The sequence below is a fragment of the Vipera berus genome (genome assembly GCF_964194415.1).
Source record: "Vipera berus genome assembly, chromosome: 2".
In the NCBI taxonomy this organism is placed as follows: Eukaryota; Metazoa; Chordata; class Lepidosauria; order Squamata; family Viperidae; genus Vipera; species Vipera berus.
This window is the reverse complement of record NC_138203.1, coordinates 208348607-208373643: the sequence shown is the minus strand read 5'-3', so window position 1 is coordinate 208373643 and position 25037 is coordinate 208348607. Positions and strand designations below refer to the sequence as shown.

Below are 25037 nucleotides of genomic sequence, written 5' to 3'. Positions count from 1 at the left end.
CCCCCCCCTCCCCGACTTCCCAGAGCTAAATACAGGGTATAAAAATACAAACAAACATAATCTAAAATATGCAAATATTTAATGTTCTTTATAAGGAAGTCAGGCCTTCAGGAATTACTCTGAAATATTCTTCTTAAGCTGAGTCTCACTGGACAGCATAAAGAAGTGGATCTGCTCTCTGCACCAAATACACGCAGATACAAACTAAATGTATAGCTTTAGTCTTGGGAAACAGGTAATTTTTGTAGTCAAGAACTCAAGGTGTCAGCAGGAATTTCTCACTGTTTTCTTAGAGCCATAGATAGATGCAAGTTGGTAAATGAAGTTCACTGAAGTACCGTAACTGTGCTAAATGAAGAATATTTAGGTTTGCTTTATTTCTGAAATCTCTCTTCTCTAGCGGGGAAATCCCATTGTATCTGAGCCACCCAAAATTTAATTGCTAGTCTAGTTGTTGATTCTGTCAGGTTTCAACTCTTAGCTGGAAAATCCCCAGCATTCCTGAATCCTAATAGGCGGGTTATGTAAACTGGGAAATGCCTCTGAAAAAGAGATCTTGGATGCCGTCATTTGGTGATAGAGGTTGCTTGCTAATTGTGCTTTCTGGAAGTCATTTTTGTATGGTCCCATCTCTCTGCTTTTTCCTTTTGGGTAGACTAGCAAAGCAGGTGTTCTTTTTGTTTGTTTTGTTTTGTTTTTTGTTGTTGTTCTTATCCCTAGTAAAAGACATGCATTGTTGCAGGGCTATTTTGTTTTGTTTGCTTGGTTTTTTGAGGCTGAACAGACAGTGGCATCCCTTCACTGCATGTAAACACACAAAGACGCACCAGAGGCTACAGTATGAAAGGCCATTTTGGATACGCAGTAATCCAAAATAAGAAAATCCCACATGCTTCTCTTCTTGCCTGGTAATAAAAATGCACATTTCCATCCCATTTCCTGAGAGCTACAATTGGCTATGTCATTACAGCACATCGAAGAAGCTTTGATGCTTGAAGCAAACAAAGAATAAGGTAGATTTGGTGGCCCACCAAGCCTTGTCTTTATGCAGAAGGAACTAGGTCTGGGGCTTAGAAAGAGCAATTAGGATTTTTTGCATATGTCCACATCTTCAGCCACCGGAGGCAACCACTACAGTCTGTCTAAAGTTGGAGCACACTTTTCAAATTTTGCAATTCAAGAATTGAGACCAAGTCCAGTATTCTGTTCTAATAGTGGCCACCCTGTTGCTATTAGGGAGCAGAACATGAAGGAGACCTACTACTTCTGTTTCTCTTCCAGCATTTGATACTCAGAGTTTCTTCATCTTTCTGTTCCCGCAGCTTTTCTTTCCCTCCCTCTCCAAGATTGAGGGGAAATGGGAGAAACTGTGAGTCTGGGGAGCCTTTTCCATCCCCATCCAATTAATTGCCGCAACTCCATTATCTGGTTTGCTTTGCTTATTAGAAGCTAAGTGTCTTGAATGAATCCAGTATGCTTTTTGAAGCATACAGTCTAGCTTAGCACATAGTGAGCACTTAACCAATGGTTTGCTATTCAGTAAACCAGGATTAAAACCAGGATTTTGCAAGGATTGAATCTTGCCAGTACCTAGTATTGTCAGTACAGTTGGCTGAATATTTTTAAAATAATTTATTTATTTATTTAATTGGATTTGTATACAGCCCTTTCCCGAAGGACTCAGGGCGGTTTACAGGGAATTAAAACAAGAAATACAAAAATTAAAAACAATTAAAAAGATTATAACAGTCCCTGAAAGAGTAAAAACCCCCAATTAAAATTAAAATTAAAATTAAAATTCTCAGCCTGGGCCAGAGAGCTCGAAGAGCCAGGTCTTCAGGTCCCGGCGGAATGAACGGAGGTTGGGGGCAGTCCTCAGCTCCACGGGCAGCTGATTTCCAGAGGGCAGGCGCACCCACTGAGAAGGCCCTCCCCCTGGGCGTTACCCGCCGGCAATCTTTTACCGGCGGCACCCTGAGAAGACCCTCCCTGTGGGAGCGCACTGGACGAAGGGAACTTGATGCTGGCAGCAGGTGTTCCTTCAGATATCCCGGACCCAAGCCATTTAGGGCTTTATAGGTCATTACCAGCACCTTGAATCTCACCCGGAGGGCAACCGGAAGCCAATGCAGCTCGCGGAGTAGAGGTGCTACATGGGAGTATCGGGAAACCCCCATCACAACTCATGCGGCTGCATTCTGCACCAGCTGAAGCCTCCGAGTGGTCCTCAAGGGCAGCCCCATGTAGAGAGCATTGTAGTAGTCTAAACGGGAGGTCACGAGCACATGAGTGACTGTGCGTAGGGCATCTCGGTCCAGGTAGGGTCGCAACTGGCACACCAGGCGAACCTGGGCAAAAGCCCCCCTGGTCACGGCTCCTATATGGTCTTCAAAATTGAGCCGGGAGTCAAGGAGGACGCCCAAGTTGCGAGCCCTATCAACGGGGGGTAACACCTCACCCCCCATTGTTAAAGGTGGAATGGTCTGGTTAACCCGAGATGCCGATATGCACAGCCACTCAGTCTTGGCAGGATTGAGACGAAGCCTGTTTCTCCCCATCCAGACCTGGACCTCCAGGCAACGGGACATCACGGCGAGGGCATCGCTGGGTTGGTTCGGGGTGGAAAGAAAAAGTTGGGTATCATCAGCGTACTGATGATACCCCACCCCGAAACCACGAATGATCTCACCCAGCGGCTTCATATAGATGTTGAACAGGAGGGACGAGAGAACCGACCCCTGAGGAACTCCACAAACAAGAGGCCTCGGGGTGAATCTCTGCCCTCCCGTCAACACCGACTGCGAGCGGCCCAGGAGATAGGAGGAGAACCACCGTAAAACGGTGCCTCCCACTCCCAACCCCCTGAGACGCCGCAGTAGGATACCATGGTCGATGGTATCAAAAGCCGCTGAGAGATCTAATAGGACTAGGACAGAGGAACAACCCCTGTCCCGAGCCCGCCAGAGATCATTCACCAGTGCGACCAATGCCGTCTCCGTGCTGTGTCCGGGCCTGAAACCCGATTGGTACGGGTCCAGATAATCAGTTTCCTCCAGGAGCCACCACACTCTCAACAACCTTCGCCAAAAAGCGAAGGTTGGAGACTGGACGATAGTTATTTAAAACAGCCGGGTCCAGGGCAGGCTTTTTGAGGAGGGGTCTCACCACCGCCTCCTTCAATCACTGGTGGAAAACTTTGTGGAGGATTAGTTTAATTTGCTATTAAAAGCTATCCCGTAAAAAACCAGCTCAGCTGCTTACTGTATCAATTATTCACGCACATGACTTATAAGTTGTGTTAATAAGTTCTTCATTTTGATTTTTCACTAAATGTATGACTAGTCAGTTACACAAAATTGGAGTTTTTTTCAACAACCCTAAGTAAAAAACTCTGTATGGATTGAAAAAAAAGTATCAGTGATATAAACATAGGTGCATCCCCGTAGTCACCCGTCACGGGAGTCCTTACTATAAGTATCTAGATTTGCATGAGATTACAAAGCACAAAAGCATGTAGGTATACTCATAGGGGGAAGGGAATTTTAGAACCTTTTTCTAATTGGCCGCTTTTGTAACAATTTCATAGAGATTTTTAGATAAAATATTTGTCTGAGGTTTAACTGCCATACTTTTCAGAAGTCCAGAGGATCACTAACTGACCTAAAGATAATTTTTGGAGGTAATGTGTATGAAGGAGAAATTTTCTGACAATGAGAACAATCAACCAATAGAACAGCTTGCCTTCAGAAGTTGTGGGAGTTTCTTCACTTTCAAGAAGAGACTGGACTGCCTCTATCAGAAATGGTGTAGGGTCTCCTGCTTGGGCAGGGGGTTGGACTTGATGACCTCCAAGGTCCCTTCCAATTCTATTATTCTGCTCTGTTCTGTTCTATTCCATTCTAAAGTTAAACCAATATTTTTAAAATGAGGCATTCCCAGTGTAAAATATTAGTGATCTGAGTCTCTGAACTGAAACAGAACTGCACCCTTGAATAATAAAAAATACTCCTGTTTGGGAACTTGCCATTGAATATATTGCACTGTAAAATGAACGTTGAAAGAATGATTTATTATAGAAGAAGCTCCAAAGACCTTTATCGGATTTATTTCAACTATAGCTTCATAGAATTGCTCATTAAACATTAATCCGGTGTCCTGTAGGATGTATTGGACTGCAAGCCCCATCATCTCCAGCTAACAAAAATGCTGTCTATACTTGATTTGGATCATCTTAATCCAGCATAATGGATGATGCATACACAACATTGACTTCTTTTTTTGAGATTATAGAAGGAAGGGGCATGGAGGATTTTATTTAGAAAGAGGCAGAAACAAAACTCAAGACACAATGATTATTATTTCAGTTGGAGGCAACTAATTGCTGAGCATCATGAGTGGGAAATACATTTTGTTTTCAGATTTTGTGGCTTTCCCACTGCATTTAATTACTCAATATGAAAAGCAAATGCTGAACCAAATGGACCTTTAGTCTGATCCAGAATTAGAGTTCTTACGATTTTATCATTACATGAAGTGTTCTACTCCAACTAAAGTTTTTTAACACGTGCCTGCCCCCCTGCCATAATTCAAGGCAGATTAGATTGAAAAAGAGTTCAGATTTCTTAGAGCACTACTTTTGAGGTTCAGTGCCATGACTGTTAATTTGTAAATGTGTTTTAGAAGACATACTTACATCTTTGTTTAGCATTTCCCCACATATCCGAAAAGGTTACAGGTATACTGCTTAATTGTTTTAACTTGGGCAATTATTTAATCTCTTTTTAATGTTTGTACTTTGTATTTGACTTTTGCCCTGTGAACCGCCCTGAGTCCTCAGGGAGAAGGGCGGTATATAAATATTATTAAATTAAATTAAATAGTGATTTTTGACTCAGAAGTTGATAATTTAATGCTGATTACTGTTTCTGTGTCACAGTTGCCTGCCCTGAGAATAATAGCCTACATGGAGAATGTGCAAATCAGAAATATAAATGCAGAATGCAAATTATTTTTTTGTAAATAAATCAGAATGGAAAAAGTATGTAATCTGAAACACTGAGCAACATATGATAGCACGAATGTGAACGATGTAACTCAAAACCTGTGTAAGAAAATGCATACGGGGGGAAAAACCTAGAGTTCTCAAGAAGTGAGTAGGAGGGTATTGGTGAAACGTCAGGAATTAAAGGCTTGGGTCTCCTCAATTGCAGTTGCTTCTTGAGAATTGTCGTTCTCTCTAAGAGGCTAGAATGACTGGAATCGGGAGGTGACCAATGTCAGAAGAATTGAATCAGGGGGAGGTGCATGGGACTGTAGCAAGGCTCTTTGGACTTTCCAAAATTACCTCAGCAATAACATTTAGATCAGGGTTGCATATCACAAATACTGGAATGGACTAATGGTGTCTAAATATCAGCCTTATATATTTCTTAGAAACAATATTTTTTCCCCTGTTTCTAGAAGCCACTTATCTATTTGTGATTCACTTAATTTTTTAAGTTGTTTGAATTGATGATTGATTTGTTCATATCTGATAACACACATATTTTAAATTCCAGAATTATATCATGTGTGTGTGTGTGTATGTGCGCGTGTGTATGTGTGTATCATCATCATCATCATCATCATCAGTTTAATCACTGTTTATTCACTTGCAAGATAAAGGCCTCTTTAGCATGTTTCCAACCAATAGGTCCTGAGCTTTTTTTTTTTTGACAAGTGGGCCTGCAATACTTGCTGATGTCGTTGATCCATCTTGTCTTAGGTCTTTTTCATAGATTCTTTTTATCAAGTGGGATCCATTCTGCCCTGGCCCACCTGCCATCAGTTCCTCTTGCTGTGTGACCAGCCCATTTCCCTTTCTGTTGTTTTATTCTCCTGATGATATCATATACTTTCATTTGTTCTCTAATCCATGTGCAGGTCTTTGTATCTTGTCTTGTAAAACCAAGCACGTCTTTCCATGGCTCTTTGTGCCACTTGTAGCTTTTGTATCGATTCTCAATTAATGTTCTCTAAATTTCCTGTTAATCCCTATGGATAAAAATATAGCAAATTCTATATGGAGAAAGGCAGAGAAATTTTCAAGAAAAGAATCCCTAAGGAAATTGTTGGTTATTATAGTGGTTTCTTAACCATATTGTGTCCATACCTCATTGATCTAAGTGGTTGTCTCTGACCAAGAAATCAATATCTCGAAAAATGCAATTTAAATTCAGATTATTTGTTCCTGTTAAAGGCCTAGTCTATAAGGCAGGATGTCATTGGCAACTTATTGGTACACCAACTGAAACTGTCCCTTACTGTAAGTATTTCAACCTTCTTAGATGATTCTCTTCGGTAATGCTGACTTTTTATTGTTGTTTTTCATGTCAGGCAGAAATACCTGGAAATTCAGTAATTAATCTGCAGTCATGGAAGGCAAGGGGCCCTATCGAATCTATGACCCTGGTGGGGGGACACAGGAAGAAGCATCTGCTGCCTTCGAACGGCTAGTGGAAGAAAACGTAAAACTTAAGGAGAAGATGCAGGGAATTAAATCTCTAGGTAACGGTGAGCATGAAATGGAAGCGCAATCGACTCCTTGTTATTATCATTGATGACTTTTCTCTTTCCTACCAATACAAAATGACATTGTTTGCACTTTATAATACAAACGGAAGAGCTTCTGGATGTTGCATATAAACTGGGCGTTATAAATTGTCTGGATTCAGACATACACGACCTACATGTTTAATGCTTTCGTTGTCATTAACACTTCTGAATGAAAAGACTCAAAAGCATCCTTGTAGGCTTCTATTTGTGTTGACATTGCTGCCTTCTTACCTGCCTATAGAGTTGCAGGTACTTTCAGAGAGCCAGTTTGATGGAGTGATGAAGATGCTGAGCTAGAAACCAGGAGACTATGAATTCTAGTCCCACCTTAGTCCTGAAAGGGATCTGGGTGACTTTGGACCAGTCACTCTCTCAGCCCAATCCAGCTTACAGGGTTGTTGTAGTGGAGAAAATAAGAGGAGGGCTATATTATGCATGTTTGCCACTGTTCTGTAGCTGTTCTGTACCAGCCTACTACCGGCCCTGCAGAAAAAGCAGGGACAACCCCTTTACAAACGGCAAGAGGCTGGAATAAAGCCTGCCAAATTTATTAACATAAAACAGACACCAACCATGAAACAGGAGCTATGAAACAGGACTATTCAAGCGGTTGCCTTCAGCAAACCAGCCCTCCCACACATTCCCCTTTTATACAGTTCAGGGCGTGGCTTCTCTCTGCCTCCTTCCGAGGTGCCCCATTGCCTTCCTCTGTTTACTCCTGATTGACTGCCTCCTGCGTCGGGCGTCCTTGAACAGGGCCAGCTGTGGGTCATCTTCATCCACGCTGTCAGGCTCACACAGCTGGGTCTCCGTCGTGACCAGGTGGGAGGGGCCTGGCTGGGGGCTCTCGTCAGCAAGCTCTCCAACCCCTTCAGCAAGCTCTCCAACCCCCTCAGCAAGCTCTTCAACACCCCCCTCCTCCTCTGAGTCGTCTGACCCAACTGCCGAACACACAGGCTGACCCTGAATCACAACAGCCACCTTGAGTTACTTACAAGGTAATAAAGGCAGAATAGAGAATGAATGAATGAATGAATGAATGAATGAATGAATGAATGAATGAATGAATGAATGAATAATCTCAGTCTAAAGCATTAAAGGTGAATTATGGATGTACATGAATGGGGTACTTGTGTAAAGTGAAATGATTATCTTTTCCCTACATAGAGATACTTGCTTAACTACCTTGTCAGTATAGCTGTCCAAACATTTGACTGCTCTGCTGGTAAGTGAGGATGATCTCTATGTAGAAAAGGGTAACCTATCAAATAATCATTAGATTAAAATGCAATGCAATAGGGCAAGCATTGTAAGCTGGGCTATAGATATGATGGATTGCTAGAAGAAAGATTTGCGCAAGGATCAGGAAGCACTGAATTACACCCTTTCTGTTTTGCCAGGAGAGTTATTAGAAGAGTCTCAGTTAGAAGCCTCCAGATTACGTCAAAAAGTGGAAGACCTCGTGAAGGACAACGAAATGCTAAGATCAACCTCCCCTTTTGAAAAATTTGAAGAAATAGCAGGTACGAGAATATTAGAACAAATATGTGAATGTCCATCTGCCAAACCTACATTTGTGCATTAATGTGCGAGAGGAAGAAGGAATGAAATTAGATAGATTTGGAAAAAAAGAGTGATTTTGATTGGGGGCAGGAACAAATTAATCTGCAATTGTGCTTTTGCCCGTTCTGGCAGATGAATCGGGTATAATAAAATACGCTTCAGTCTACATTGTGACATATGAAAAGCATTCACAAGAACAGGAGTGCTTGCATAAAATGAACTCAGCTCTTCTAACAGTTCCTCGTTTTCACCTTTCTGAATACAGCGGAAGTGAATTATAGCTGTATCACAGAGCTGTGGAAACTGTCCTAGGTTTTATCCAATGGGATAAATTAATAAATTAATAAATTAATCTCAAAAAATAAGAGATGGGAAAAGCCTTAGGCTGAAGAGTTATTGCCAACAGGAGCGACCGAGTTGGGCTAAATTAATGAATAGTTTGTTGTTGTTAGCTGCGAAATCGTGTCCAACCCATCGCGACCCTATGGACAACGTTCCTTCAGGCCTTCCTGTCCTCTACCATCTTCTGGAGTCCATCTAAGCTCACGCCTACTGCTTCAGTGACTCCATCCAGCCACCTCATTCTCTGTCGTCCCCTTCTTCTCTTGCCCTCAACCTTTCCCAGCATTAGGCTCTTCTCCAGTGAGTCCTTCCTTCTCATTAGGTGGCCAAAGTATTTGAGTTTCAGCTTCAGGATCTGGCCTTCTAAAGAGCAGTCAGGGTTGATCTCCTCTAGGACTGACCGGTTTGATTGCCTTGCAGTCCAAGGGACTCGCAGGAGTCTTCTCCAGCACCAGAGTTCAAAGGCCTCAATTCTTTGGCGCTCAGCCTTTTTTATGGTCCAACTTTCACTGCCATACATTGCAACTGGGAAGACCATAGCCTTGACTATACGCACTTTTGTTGACAGGGTGATATCTCTGCTTTTTAGTGTGCTGTCTAGATTTGCCATGGCTTTCCTCCCAAGGAGCAAGCGTCTTTTAATTTCTTGCTACAGTCCCCATCTGCAGTGATCCTGGAGCCCAGGAAAATAAAATCTGTCACTACCTCCATTTCTTCCCCATCTATTTGCCAGGAATTGAGAGGGCCGGATGCCATGATCTTGGTTTTCTTAATGTTAAGTTTCAGCCCAAGTTTTGCACTCTCCTTCACCCGCAACAAGAGGCTCTTTAGTTCTTCTTCACTTTCTGCCATTAGAGTTTACTTAGCTTGATTTAGTTAAAAGAGTTCTATGGCCATCCATTTGAAAAACAACAACAACAACTCCTCTGCGTGGCACACAATGGCAATAAAAAGCAAAAATAAAAATCCAATGACCAACAACAAACCCAATCCCAATAAATAAATACAATAAACACAAAAAGCAAAAGTCTGGTGTCCCCAGTCTTTCTCCTCCAATGCAGCCATCACCAACTTCTTCAGGCCAGACTTCATAATGGGGATGGGGATAGCAGCTTTTCCCTGGACTACTGGGAAGGGCAGGCAGAAGGTGCCTGGGAAAGGTGGTCTGTTATACACCTAGCATATAGAGTGTGGTTGTAACCAGCACCATGAATTGCACTTGAAAACATCTTGGTACCCAATGCAGCAGTTGTTTATCTGTGCTGACAATTCCTGATAGGCACATTGGCTGCTATATTTGAGATCAGCTGGGCGTCCTTCATGTAGAGCAAGTTATAATAATTCAATTCTGGATAACTTAGAGCATCTGCACTCAAATGTCAATAAGTGGCAGGTTGCTTCACTTTAATAGCTTTGAAACTTTATAAAGAAATGCTGTATGCTGAATCTTCAAAATGATGCACTTTCTCCTGCATTGCTGAAGCCACAGAACTCTCGCTTCAGTTCTTAAGAAAAAGAAAGAAGCTGACATTGCCTAGAACAGGTTCCGCCTGTCCAAGGTAGAAGTGAATGGATCAGTTTTATCTATTTTCATAAATTTGGTCTTTCCTGTTTCTGCATCTGTACAGATTTCAGTTTTTTAAGTACATGAAAATCCACATTTACATATTAGGTAAACATTCATTTAAAAACAAAGATAAGTGTGCATTTTCCTTAAAAGATGCATCGCTATGAATGTACCGCGATGTGTACTCTATATCAGGTTCCCAACCCCTGGGCCGCTTCTTTGATGGGCGAGTGTGCATGAGGACCCAGATTGTTGGGGGCAATAAGCTGACTTTGTAATAATGCCGCTTGGGGGGGCCCCGAAAGCCCTAATAATAAGCAGGCATATACATAGAATGAAGGCTACTGCTAAGCACATTGGTTTGTGCTTAAATTGTAAGCCGCCCTGAGTCTTCGGAGAAGGGCGGGATATAAATGGGATTAAAATAAAATAAAATGTGTGTGCAGCCCCACTTGCATGAGCAGTGGGCAAGCACGTGCACAAGGCTCCATTTGTGTGAGCAACTGGTTTGCATGTCCGCTGCTTGGGCAAATGGTGCTGCGCGTTCCTGCTCCCTTGCTGCTCGTGTGGAGCCATACTCTCTCCCCCCCCCGGCCCCGGCCAGCCCGCAAAGCCGGAATGGTTGGGGACTGCTACTCTATATCATTCATTGTAATTATGTACTCCATTCTAATTCCCATACTTAAATTGGAAAATGCAAATCAATCTGATAGATGAATTCTACAAGTGATAAGATAAGATAAGATAAGATAAGATAAGATAAGATAAGATAAGATAAGATAAGATAAGATAAGATAAGATAATCTTTATTGTCATTTTTTACTGTGGGCATAATGGCACACACACACCCCAAGCGGCATTATTACAAAGTCAGCCTGGTGTATTTCTGTGACTAGTAGCGGATGATCTAAATCACAGTCAGCACCGAACAATGTTCTGCAATTCAGTATAGATATTTTCCATCTGTTGTTACATAAGATATATTCTGTTGATTACAATGGGTTGCCCATTTGGAGATGTCCAGGTTATGAGCTGTATTTTGTTGTTGCACAATGATGTCTTAACGGACATACATCCTATTTTCTGCATGGAAGTCTATTAGTCATTGTTCTGCAACATTGCAGGTTCCTATTCTGAATCTTCCAACTGTATTGCATATAGTTTCTCTTCAAATTTTACATTAAAGTTACCACTGACTCTCAGAACCATAAAAAATATCTGAACTCGAAAAGGCTGAAAGACCTGGCTGGGAATTTATGTTAAACATTACAATCAGTCCAGACTAATTACTATTCAAAATGTGATTTTGCCCTACCCCATATATAAAAATTGACGTTACCTTTTTTTTTTAATTTGGAAATTCTGAATGTCTGTGGAGATTCTCAGTCATCCAGGTCATAGATGTCCCAAAGGTGCTTTTTCAAAAGGCAACTAGACTGTTTTTACCTGAAGACGTTTCACTTCTCATCCAAGAAGCTTCTTCAGTTCTGATTGAATAGTGGAGCATAGAAGGATTTATATTCCCTAACAATTATCTGGTTGTTAGCACTCATTCTGAGAGTTGTTGAGGCCACTTGGAGGTTCATCTGTGCCCTCAGGGTCACCTGAATAGTGTAAATGGATGTAGAAACTTCTTGGAACTGCTGAAAGGACTGTGTTGTGAACAGGAGATGGGTGGTGCCCTATCCCTTCCCCTTGGTTAAGAGAGCGCTGTCCAGTCTGAATGTAGATGGCCTGTTTGACCCCTCTTTTGGAAATTCTGAAATTTAGTAGGGAATTATATTACTAAAATATTACCGTTTTATGTATTGTAATATTTTTCTTTTAAGAGTTGAAGCCTCTTTTGCTACATATTAGGCTTGAGTCACTGTAATTCCTGTAGAAACCATAACTAAGGCAAACCCCCTCCCTCCCCAGAGGTTTATAAAGATAAAGTTTCCCCTTATCCCGTCATTCCTGACACTAGGGGGTGCTACTCATCTCTGTTTCATAGCTGAGGGAGCCAGCATTGTCTGAAAATGTTTATGTGGTCATGTGGTCAGCATGACTATATGCCAAGGCGCAGGGAACTCTGTTACCTCCCCACTGAAGTGGTACCTATTTATTCACATTTGTATACTTTTGAATTGCTAGGTGGGCAGGAGCTGGGGCAAATAATAGAGTTGGGAAGGACCTTGGAGGTCTTCTAGTCCAACCCCCTGCTCAAGCAGGAGACCCTATACCAAGGGTGTCAAACTCAATTTCACTGAGGGCCGCATCAGCATTGCGGTTGCCCTCAAGGGGCCGGGTGGGTATGGCCTGGGTGGGCGTGGCCTACTGGGTGGGTGTGGCTAGAGTACGTATGGCCTACTGGGTGGGCGTGGACAGCTCTACATCGTTCACATCAAGGGTGCCTATGGGGGCCTGGGCAGGAGTGGGACAGATCTGACGGTCTCTGGCAGAAGGAGGTCTCTGGGCCAGGGCCAAGGCAGCGGGGGCCGTTCCCTCACTGTTTCCAGGATGGCTTCGCGGGCCACATGAAACCACTTCGCGGGCCGGATCCGGCCCCCGGGCCTTGTGTTTGACATGTCTGCCCTATACCATTCCAGACAAGTGGCTGTCCAGTCTCTTCTTAAAAAACCTCCATCGATGGAGCGCCCACAACTTCTGAAGGCAAGCCATTTCACTGATTAATCGTTCTTATTCAGTTGTGAAAGAAGTAAGGTTCTACATTTAGGCAGGAAAAATCAAATGCACAGGTATAGTATAGGTGGTACCTTGCTCAATAGTAGTAACTGTGAGAGAGATCTTGGAGTCCTAGTGGACAATCACTTAAATATGAGCTAGCAGTGTGCTGCAGCTGCCAAAAAAGCCAACACAGTGCAAGGCTGCATTAACAGAGGGATAGAATCAAGATCACGTGAAGTACTAATACCACTTTACAATGCTTTGGTAAGGCCACACCTGGAATACTGCATCCAGTTTTGGTCACCATGATGTAAAAAAGATGTCGAGACTCTAGAAAGGGTACAGAGAAGAGCAACAAAGATGATTAGGGGACTGGAGGCTTAAACATATAGGGAACGGTTGCTGGAATTGGGTATGTGTAGTTTAATGAAGAGAAGGGTGAGGGGTGACATGATAGCAGTGTTCCAATATCTCAGGGGCTGACACAAAGAAGAGGGAGCCAAGCTATTCTCCAAAGCACCTGAAAGCAGGACAAGAAGCAATGGATGGAAACTAGTCAAGGAGAGAAGCAACCTAGAACTAAGGAGAAACTTCCTGACAGTTAGAACAACTAACCAGTGGAACAACCTGCCTCCAGAAGTGGTGAATGCTCCAACACTGGAAGTTTTTAAGAAGAGACTGGACAGCCATTTGTCTGAAATGGTATAATTAATCCTGCCTTAGCAGCGGGTTGGACTAGATGACCTCCAAGGTCCCTTCCAACTTATTAATATTATTATTAATAATAATAATAATAATAAGAGCCTTGGTGGAGCAGTGGGCTAATGCCTCCTTAAGTAACACCAGCTGCCTGCAATTAGTGCAGGTTCGCATCCCACCAGGCTCAAGGTTGACTCAGCCTTCCATCCTTCCGAGGTAGGTAAAATGAGCACCCAGATTTTTGAGGGCAATTAAGCTAACTTTGTAATAATGCTGCTTGGTGTGTGTGTGAAAGCCCTAATAAGCAGGCATATACATAGAACGAAGGCTACTGCTAAGCTTGTAAGCCGCCCTGAGTCTTCGGAGAAGGGCGGGATATAAATGGAATTAAAATAAAAATAAATAAAAAAATTATTATTATTATTATCATTGTTAGGAAATTTCTCCTTGGCTCTAGGTTACTTCTCTTCTTGATTAGTTAAGTAACGCTAGCTCATCTTATTGTGCAGTGCTGAGGTGTCAAAACCCAGGCATGAGCAGAGAAATATCAGCTGATGACAGCCTACTGGAGGAACAGAGTTGAAAGCTGGAAGGAATAGAGTTCAGAATGGAGGTGAGAGCAGCCTTCCAAATTGAGGAGAAACCTCCTGGGAGATACCTGAAGATTGGAGCTAGAGGCTGAACAGAATACGAAGCCACTCTTTAAGGTCCTAAGCAGAGAGATCTGGCCAAAGGAAATTTCCAGCAGTATTTGAAATATTTGAAACCTTTATTCAAGGAGCTAGCAGTAGCAGGAGGAAATAAAGCTGGTGGAAGACTGCTATACATAAATTATCCTTATTGTGAGAGACTGACTAAAGGTTAGGAAAATCTCGTCTGAGGAAACAACAGTTGAAAGATCAAGTGGTTGGGAAAGATTCCTTATGTATTGGGAAACATAACTAAATGTATGGACTGAAGTAATCTCTGGCTTCTGGTAGAAAATCAAATCCTTATGTAAGCCCTCATCCCATAATAAGTATCTTTTCATTCAGTATGTAAACTGTCCATATGGTGATGTCAGTGTATGTGCTATAGGAACAAAGCTACAGAGTGTTTTTTTTTAAAAAAATGTAACGTACACTGTGCTTTTTTTTTGCTTACAGTAATTAAAACATTTTATAGCTGAGGGAGTGGTCCTAATGCTATAAACCCAAGCCTATATTTTCTTGAAAAAACAAAACCAGTCAAATGTCCGCATGGTTTTGTCATGGGATTAAAGGAAACATATCTTGCATGGTTTAAGTGAGCGCTTTTAATAACTGTTGGAGATGTAATTAACAATTTGCATCAAAATAACTGAAACCAGATCTCTAGAAAGGCGCATAGTGTGATAGAGATTTGAAGGAAGTATTGCTTAAAGGCTAAAATGCATGACTAAAATGATAAATCCAAATGGAAAGGCTCACAGGGAAACCTCTGTTAGTCTTAGAAAATGTAATAGTGTACAATTTATTTCAACAGAGTGTACATATTTGTATTTTAAGTAACATTTAAGATATGTAAAAGGTTTTTAAACTTCGATAATTATCTTCTTTTAAAAGGTAAGTTAACAGCAAATGGAAAAGCTGAGGAATAATTTTGATCTTTCAATATTACAGTGTGCTAAGCCCAGGAGGAAAGGGGGGAAATTCCAGCTGACTTTGATCAAATGTCATTTATATACATTTGCATCACACACAAACGTTGCCCCAGAGACCAGCCACTTACACCATATGGAAAGATAATTTGACATGTAGATTTTTGTTGGTCTTTCAGGCTTTTTTAGAACCTCTTAATAAGAAGAAGGCAAAAAGGACTTTAGACTCGTTGACATATCTGATTGGGGTTTTCTTAAACAAGGAATTGGTTAAGTGCAAATAATGGTTGTGTTTTCTATAAAACCTCAGAATCTATTTCCTGTAACTGCAAGGCATGGCTTTTTCATTCTGTCCAAATATCTATTTAGTCTCCTCTTCTTCCCTCCCTCTTTCTTTTTCTTCTCATTGTGTTTATTTCTGCCCACAGAGTCAGGATGCTAAGGCTCACTAATTCACTTTTTTTATAGGTGGGATTCCAGAACTTTGCTCGTCCTCTGATGCTCCGGTTGAGGGTGAGAAGAAGCTAGAAAAAGCAGCACAGAAGCCATCTTCCAGTGTAAGAAATCAGTCTTGAGTATTTTTTATAGCTATGACCAGAAATAAACAAATGAACCAAGCAGTTAGGCATACATAGTAGTTGATGTCTCAGTTTATTCGGGGGATGAAATGCATGCACTGAATTTGTCTGCTAGGATGCAGTGAAGCTATAGCAGTTAATAGTATAGTGTCCATAATAGTTCAGTGTCCATAGCTGGTAGGATTTATTTCAACTTTATTTATTTCACTTTGAATCAGATGCCACATGACTTATGTTATGATTTGAAATTAACTCTGAGTGGCCAGAGCAGTGCTAAAATTGCAGAGCCATGAGGCTTACAGAAATATATAAAAATACGTAACTCTCCTACCCCCAAATCCCAGCTTTCAAGAGTTGTTCATAGTTATTTGAAACAGCACAGGGTGGGGGAGATGGGGTAGCTAAGCTTTCCTGACTCCTGGTTGACAGTGTGCGACTACCTGACTGGACCCCTTTAAAAGAAACATTCTGGTTAACAGATAAAGCTATACTACAACATTTTGTTGTAGGTTGCAGTTTTTGTTACCGTTTGAAGGCTATCTGACTATCAGTTTACATAATTAAAAGCAAAACAAAGCATTTAAATGTGCTTTCTCTCCCCCCCTCCCCAATCTCTTTCTTTCAAGGGATCCTCATCTGAATTTGAAATTGTTGCCAATGAAGATAAGAGATCCTCTCAAGAGAGTAGTAAGAAATCTGTAAGTAATGAAACGTTTCTCAAAACTTCCTTGTGTAATTTTAGAAATAAAAATAGGGATAGATAGTTATGGAGCAATTCACAGAAAATAGGCTAACTTTGATAACTACCTGGATTTGACTGATTGATTACTTTTTTAAAAAAAATAATTATAACTGAATACTAGTCTAACATTTAACAGTGCCAAGCATCCTATCTAGAGCCAATGAATCTATGTGTGTATAAGTGTATTTGTATGAAAGAGAGAAAATGTTTCTCTGTAGGTCATTCTTAAGATTCAAAATACTTCCCAGGTATTTTTTGATCATTAAGGGAAAAGGTAGCTAAGTTCCCATTCTTTTTTTCTTCATGGTGGACAAAGGTTTAGGATAAAGGAGAAGATTCTTCACTTTAAGGGAGAAGGAGATCGATCCTACAAATTGTAGAAGTGGGAGGTGTAGTGCATTCCTACATTCTGTGCTAGATTGCTCCACTCATTGCTGGTTTAGTTTCTGTGATTGCCTTGCATTCTGTGTCTCCAAGGAGCTGGCTTTTTCTGTCTAGAACCACCAGCTGCTCATGACTGCTATTGACATTTTCTTGCTCTCAAAAGCACACAGCTGTACAAATCATGCATAGGGAGCCCTGGTGGCACAGTGGTTAGAAAGCAGCATTGCAGGCAAACTCTGCCCACAGCCTGGAGTTCAATCCTGACTGCCTCAAGATTGACTCAGTCTTCTATCCTTCCAAGGTCAATAAAATGAGGACCCAGATTGTTGGGGGCAATATGTTGGCTCTGTAAAGCACTTAGAGAGGGCTATAAAACACTATGGTGTGCTATATAAGTCTAAGTGCTATTGCTATTGTTATGTGCCAAAGGATTTCTTCGCTTGGCCATTTCCCAGAACAGATTTATGGAAACTGTTAGAACACAGTGTAAGAAAAATAATCTAAAAGTGATATTGTCAAGAGGGGTTTTTCCTCCTTTCTTACTTATATATGCAAAGCTACTAGCAGGTCAGCTATTTCCTTGTCTTTGGTAGCAATGTATATTTACAAGCTTAGGCAATCAGCAAGCAGAATGGCAGACAATATCAGAGGCATAGAGAGCATAAAGGCTTTCTTGAGAAAGGTGGGGCAAGAACCAGCGTTGCTTGAGTAAGGTTATGTCAACAATAAGCAGATCAAGCTCATTCCTGTTGATGGAAAAACTGTCAAAAATTTATTGTTGAAAAGGCAGGAAGACCAGACCAAGAATTTAAACTCTGGAGCCATAAGTATAGGGCTTTATTTCTGCATTCCCCATAAGCCTCCACCATATCCATGATGCTTGTGTTGTAAGCAAGTTCCTGACTGAGTAGCTGAGTCTCTGGAGAATTGAGATGCACTGTCATACCTGGATTGAAGTCTGACAGCACGAAGTGCCGCCTCCTCTTCCCAACACTATGGGAGGAAAACCTCTGCTTCAACACTCGAGATTGAACAGTCCTCTTGTAACTCTATAAACGTGAATCAGCAAACCAGTTCTTTGCTCCAGTATCAGAACTCAAGTTGCAGCCCAACTGGACCAGTTAGCTCAGATGATGGATTAGACAGTGGGATAGTTTCTGTACCAATTCCAGGCTAATATCTGTTAACTGTTGTCACTGCTGCTGCAATGGCAGAAATATCAACAAGCACTTCCCCTGACTCTGAAAAATCGTGGCAGATTTACTCCCTTCCTTTCCCAATGTGAATTACACACAGAGGAGTAGATCTGCAGGGTTGGAATTGATCACAAGACCCTCCAATCCATCCCTCTGCAGTATGCAGGGAAGCCAATTAATCCAGTCTTGAGAATTGACTGCTCCAACTCTTCTTAAAAACCTCCCGAGATGAGAACTCACAACTTCCCTAGCTAGATTATTCCACTGTTATACAAATCTTATCCTTAATTTCCCCCCCCTCTATATTAAAATAAGAATTATATACCTGCAACCTATACGCATTTTCTCATCCTAATTTCTGTGACCATCATCCCTATATTCCTAATTCTTCGATAAAGTGACTAAACTAGTAGACCAGCGAAATGCTGTGGAGGTAGTATAGTTAGATTTCAGTAAGGCATTTGATAAAGTAGACCACAACCTACTCCTTGGTAACCTAGAAAAAGATGGAACAGACAACATAATCACCAGATGGATCTGTAGCTGGCTGACAAACCGTACTGAATGAGTAGTCCTCAATGGCACTACATCCACATGGAAAGAAGTGAGCAGTGGGGTACCACAAGGTTCCGTCTTAGGTCCAGTACTCTTCAATATCTTCATAAATGACTTAGATGAGGGAATTGAAGGGGAACTCATCAAATTTGAAGATGACACCAAACTGGCAGGAGTAGCCAACACCTCAGAAGACAAACTCAGGATCCAAAAAGATCTTGACAAACTTGAACAACGGGCCCTATCCAACAAAATGAGTTTCACTGTGGAGAAAAGCAAAGTTTTACATTTAGGCAGGAAAAACCAAAGGTACAAGTACTGATTGGGTGATACATGGCTTAAAAACAGTAACTGTGAGAAGGACCTTGGAGTCCTAGTGGACAATCACTTGACTATGAGCCAGCATTGTGCAGCAGCAACCAAAAAAGCTAATAGAATCCTGGGTTGTATAAACAGAGGCGTAGAATCAAGATCATGCGAAGTATTAGTACCGTGTTATAAAACCCTAGTAAGACCACACCTGGAAGCCAGTTTTGGTCACCATATCACAAAAAAGATGTTGAGAGTTTGGAAAAAATTCAGAGAAAGATGATCAAAGGCCTGGAGACTAAAACATACGAAGAATGGCTGCGGGACTTGGGTTTGGCTAGTCTAAAGAAAAGAAGAAATAGGAGAGACATGATAGCAGTATTCCAGTATCTGAGGGGCTGACACAAGGAAGAGGGGGTCATATTGTTCACCAGAGCGCCAGAGAGAAAGACGAGAAACAATGGTTGGAAACCGATCAAAGAGAAAAGCAACCTGGAATTAAAGAGAAACTTCCTGACCGTAAGGACAATCAACCAGTGGAACAGCTTGCCTCCAGAAATCGTGGGTGCTCCACACTGGAGATTTTTAAGAAGAGACTAGTCACTAGACAATCAACTGTCTGAGATGGTATAGGTTCCCCTGCTTGAGCAGGGGGCTGGACTAGAAGACCTCCAAGGTCCCTTCCAGCTCTATTCTATTCTAAAGACTGGAGGATTTTCCTTTGGGCTGATTTCAAGTCAGATTTGTATTTGGTCTAATGATCTTTCTTATGCCTGAAGCATCAGCTTTGTTCTTATGGGAGGAAATGGCCTTTTACAAGCCAAGTGCTCAAGACCTGTAGAGCTAGACTGACTCTTCTGCTCAAGGCTTATCGTAGAGTGCATTGAACCTCCTCACCACCAACAAAGACTGGAACTTCCTGCAACTTTATGTAGCATCCCCATTTCCTGTAATCTTGGGAAATTGGACTGGCTTCAGACCCACAGCGCAGGACATCAGAACTTTGGATTATTCAGCATGCAAAACTCATGGCTTGCAGGACCTAAAATCCTCACCATTCACTACTCCACACGTGGAACTTCTCCTGTCTCTCCTGCCAAAAATAGGGCCTAGTCTCATACGGTTTGAAAGGAAGAAGTACAGACTCTTACCCCTTCTCCAACTTTCTGGTTGTTGTCAATTGCTTTCCTAGAACTTCTGTTTCCTGAAAAACACAAGTACCCAGTGTCAGGGACAAAATTAATTTGCCTGAAAGAGTTTATTGATGAGAACTGACAATAGCTTCCCCTCTTCATTTCCACCAGTGTTTTCTTTTTATTAAGAAAAAGGCCGGCACGCCTAAATTCTGTAAACCATTAGGGATTGCTGTCTGCTTCTCCCTATTTTTACACTCTTGGAACATAATTTTGTATTACATTGGTTTTTGGGGAGTATATCTGGATTTGTGTGAAAGGGTATAAATATTTAAACTGCTTTTCCTGCTTGTTGCAAGAATTAATGTAAATTAAAATGTGGGTGAGATCGGTCACTGCATCTTTGGCATTTAGAAATTATATTTTTAATGATTTTTTAAAGAAATTCTATATTTGAACTATTCATTTTTTTTTCTGAAGATCCTGCTTCCAATACTGAACATCTTTGTAAATTTAGCCTCTACACTAAGCTGTGTTTTTATATCCCTGTGTTAGATTATTAGGGCGTTTATATTTCCTCAGCAATAATGTAAGTAGAAATCTGTTAGATTAAGATGTATTTTGTTTTGGGAGCCCCACCCTGCAGCAGCATTCCGAATATACCTCATTTCATCAGCTTCATCAGTTTTAAATATAAATTTGATTTTAATTTTGGTATACTAATTAACAGATTCCCTTTAAATGGGATTCTGACCCTGAAATACACAGGCAGATGTCAAGGCATGTATTCTTTGCTGCACTTCTTCTGACAAGCTTTTTGTGAACAAGCCAGCTAGATTGTTGCATCCCTTCCCCTCCACACAGGGGAGCTGGGGACAAAGTTTCCTTGGACTATATATCAGATTTGCATGTGCCAAGTAAATGTTTGATGCTGTGGTTAAGGCACCAGGCTAGGGACTGGGAGATGGGAGTTCTAATACTGGCAGACTTTGTGCCTCTTTCTCAGACTTAGGAAGAAAGCAGTGGCAAACTACTTCTGAAAATCTTTCCTTGAAAACTTCAGGGATTTGTCCAGACAGTAGAATGTGGATACCACTTGGGTGAAAGCTGCCCTCTTTTCTAAGACAGTTCAGTTCATTCTATCTAGTCACGCAGGGGTAGGCAACCTCGGCTCTTTTATGACTCATGGATTTCAGCTCCCAGAATTCCTGAGCCAGCTGGTTCAGGAATTCTGGGAGTTGAAGTCCATGAGTCATAAAAGAGCCGAGGTTGCCTACCCCTGATCTAGTGGCTTCCCCCAAAATTATCTTACTCAGCAAGTTTTCTGGAACTGTGATTTGTCCAAATATTTTGTTTCTGACAGAAACGTGTGAGCAGGGGGCTGGACTAGAAGACCTCCATGGTCCCTTCCAGCTCTATTCTATTCAACTTCCTTAGCTCTGTCTATCCTTTTCAATCAGACAGAGAAACTGAGAGGATAAATAGGCAATTGATGCGTGTTTGTAGTAAATATGGGTGCCTCCTTAATTCAAATAAGTATTTTTTTTCCAGGAATTGCCCTGCTGTTCTGCAAGGCCAGGAGAATGTATAAGCTTCCTGATGGAGGCCCTGGGAGGTGCAGCATGCTGAACCACACTTGCTCCAAAGTACCTTTTCAGATCTGAAGCATGGCACCCTCCATACTACAGTGCCCTGATCTGCAAATGCTGTCCCACTGAATAGCAATGGGCTGAAATGGGATATGATGAAGCTAAAGGATAAAAACAACCAGGGTGGCTTATAATGATGGTTGACAGTGCGTTGTAGGGGATGAAGGCCAGAGCCATTGATTTGGGCATCCAATTTTCTATTAGCGATATTTTTAGGCTGGGATGGAAGGTTAGCATCTTAAATAATAATTTGGAAATGGCCCACATGTTCCTTCCTCAAAAAAAAAACAACCACGGTGGAATACATGCTTATAATCCTCAGCGCGATCATAGCCTCCTCCTGCACGTGAGAAGGCACAGGGTTCCTCTGGAACAATCGAGGAACAGATGATCAGAGGAGGAAGCCACCAGCAAGATTTCAGCAGCCCAGCCCCTCTGCTGGATCTCAGTCCTGTGCATAAACAAAAGGGCTTTTCTTCCCCCAAGCAGTAATCAGGATACAAGCAAAAACCCCACTCCACCGCCCGCCCCCCCGCCCCAAATCCTAACAAATCTTCTGATGCTTACATGATAAAATAAATGCATCTTGTTTAGGGGGGTCTAGTTTCCCTTTTCTCAGCTATATCGTTCCAGTTTAAAACGGCCTTCCGTGAAAAAGAAAGCTCTTAACAGCAACTGGTTCTTTATCCTGCCAGAAGTCTCATTTTTGTTCTCCAAGGTGAGAACTTGGTATTGTTTGTGTGCTTTCAAGGGCTCCTACGCAGAGGAAGGGGGAACTCCTAGGCCAGTTTAAAAAAAAAAAAAAGCTGAGACAGAGCAGGTCTCTTCATGCATTGCTACCAACCAGCATGGGCGAGGCTAGTCATGCAGAAGGTTTAAAGTAGCAACTATATTAATATTAAAATAAAACACTTTTATACCCACTTTTTCAAAATCTGGAGTGGTGTGGAACAGGCAAGACATCAACTCTGGAGTTACTAAGTGGGGGAAATAGCTACCATAGGCCTGTCAGACATAATCGGGAGATTGCATTTCCAAATATGCTGATGTTGTCTTTGGCTGCATAAACTGTTGGCTGGGGTACAAATGGGCAAAGCAATTTTTATCAGATACTTCTCAGTTATGTTACGCACACTGGCCCTTAGCTGGACATTTGGCAATGACTGCACAGCTCCTGATCCATAGGCAAACACATAATAAATGCCAGGCAAACACATAGCTTTATTAATTATGACAAACAATTATGATTAATTACTCTAACAACAACCTTAATAGTGACCCAGGAATGTTATGATCCACCCTTATGTTACATAATTCCATAAAGCAAGCAGAGACAGTTTATGCATAGCTACATAGTGTATACATGAGGCCACACACACACACACACACACACCTACAACATGTATTTTAAATCACACTTGAGTTCTCATGAGTAAATATTTCACCATTCTGACATTTTAGAAAAGGAACTCCTTGATTCTGGAACAGGAAGTAAGATTAGATACCAATGCAACTTTTAAAAACTGCATTAGATTTTTAATGATGATATGTTTGGAAATTTATGTGAATAGTTCAAGTGGGAAATACAGGAGTTTTAGAAGAGGTGAAAAAAATATCCTTTTAGATTCTTTCAAAAATTATTTTTTTAAAAAAACTTTTTTCTTTCCTAGGGTATTGGCCAATGCAAAGGATTACTACAATAAGTGCCTAAAGGGGAAGTATGTTGCTGCTTGAAGGGGGCTGGAGCTTTGTTTATTTACTAATCAAATTTATATAACTGCCCATCTCACAAGGGTTACTTGGGACAGCACTCAACAAACTTGGTTAAAATTAATTGTGCATACACATCCTAGGAAATTCTCATCTGAATATAACAGACTTGGAAGGGACCTTGAAGGTATTTTAGCCAACCCCTTACTTAAGCAGGAGACCATATACCATTTCAGACAAGGGGCTGTCTAGTCTCTTTTTAAAAACCTCCAGTGATGGAGCACCCACAACCTCTGAAGACAAGCCATTCCACTGTCACTAAGTTTCTCCTTAGTTCCAGGTTGCTTCTCTCTTTGATTAGTTTCCACCCATTGTTTCTTATCTTGCCTTCTGGTGCTTTGGAAAATAGGTTGAACCCCTCTTCTTTGTGGCAGCCCCTCAAATCTTGGGACATTGCTATCATATCACCCCTGGTCCTTTGTTTGACTAGACTAGGTAAAAGTTAAAGGTTCCCCCGCACATGCGTGCTAGTCGTTTCCGACTCTAGGGGCCGGTGCTCATCTCCGTTTCATAGCCGAAGAGCCAGCGTTTGTCCGAGGACGTCTCCGTGGTCATGTGGCCGGCATGACTAGATGCCAAAGGCGCACAGAACACTGTTACCTTCCCACCATAGTGGTCCCTATTTTTCTACTTGCATTTTTACGTGCTTTCGAACTGCTAGGTGGGCAGAAGCTGGGACGAGTAACAGGCGCTCACTCTGTTACGCGGCACTCGGGATTCGACCCGCCAAACTGCCGACCTTCTGATCGACAAGCTCAGCGTCCTAACCCACTGAGCCACCGCGTCCCTTTTGACTAGACTAGATGTACCCAATTCCTTTATATTAATATATCAGCATATCAGTCGAAGCATCTTCCCAGACCCTAGGAAAGTTCTCTCTGTTTTTAAATCAGCACAAATAATACTGGGATACATGTTGCTGACCTGCACGGCCCTTCTATAATTACTCCTTTTTGTGCTACTAGATGACAAAACTTGATAGGTTTTGCATATAGCTTTAAGGAGTCATTGGCATTCTTGGAATAATAGGGAGAAGTTTACTTTAACACTGGTACAGCTAAAAATTATTTGAGCCTCTTTCACTCATGTACTGGAGATGAGCTGAAGACCCCAATGGCCTGGGGTCTCCATAGAAAAGCATGTTGGTTCCATAATTAAAGGTAAAGTGGAGAAAGACGGGCTTTTAGCTTGGTATTTCTGGAAACTCACAGGCTAAAACCATCAAAAGCATCTGTAATAATACTTACCAAGTGCTAGGCAATGATATAAAAATGGCAAAGCCTTCCATTTCCCTAGCAACAGAGTGCCTAAATACTCTTTTTGTTGCTGTGTGGTGTAGCTATGACGTTTGGGAGAAAAAGACCCATTGGCACTTACATTTAAAAATGTACAATTACATCTGTAATTTCCCTCATCTCATCCTGAAAAAAACCCCTAAGTTAACATGTTTGTTTCTTACATATGATAGTTGGTTATTTGCCATAGTGGCAAATTACAGAAGTGATAGTCTGCCACATCTTGAGGGGCAAGAGTTTGGGAAAAGCTGGCCAGGAAGAAGTAGATAAATTCTAATGAGGATCTACCTTGAGTATAGTTAAGTCCCTTGAAAGTCCCTCATATTCTGACTTACAAGGCAATAAAGACCTTAGGCTGAAGATGGACGTACAGGTT

General features: G+C 41.6%; 1 protein-coding gene across 12 annotated transcripts in view; it reads left to right on the top strand.

Moving 5' to 3' along the window:
* TNIP1 (TNFAIP3 interacting protein 1) overlaps nt 1–25037 on the top strand; it is a 106724-nt gene that overhangs the window by 23510 nt on the left and 58177 nt on the right. For 8 of the 12 annotated variants that reach the window (XR_014025074.1, XR_014025075.1, XM_081317367.1 and 5 more), the window contains exons 2-5: nt 6376–6552; nt 7995–8117; nt 15519–15607; nt 16255–16326. Coding sequence is in view for 10 of the 12 variants with exons in the window: in XM_081317367.1 (XP_081173493.1) it covers nt 6414–6552; nt 7995–8117; nt 15519–15607; nt 16255–16326 (423 nt within the window). In the remaining 2 variants the exon portion in view is untranslated. The remainder of the gene's footprint in view (nt 1–6375; nt 6553–7994; nt 8118–15518; nt 15608–16254; nt 16327–25037) is intronic. The other 4 variants (XM_081317362.1, XM_081317365.1, XM_081317364.1 and 1 more) reach the window with 1 other exon arrangement.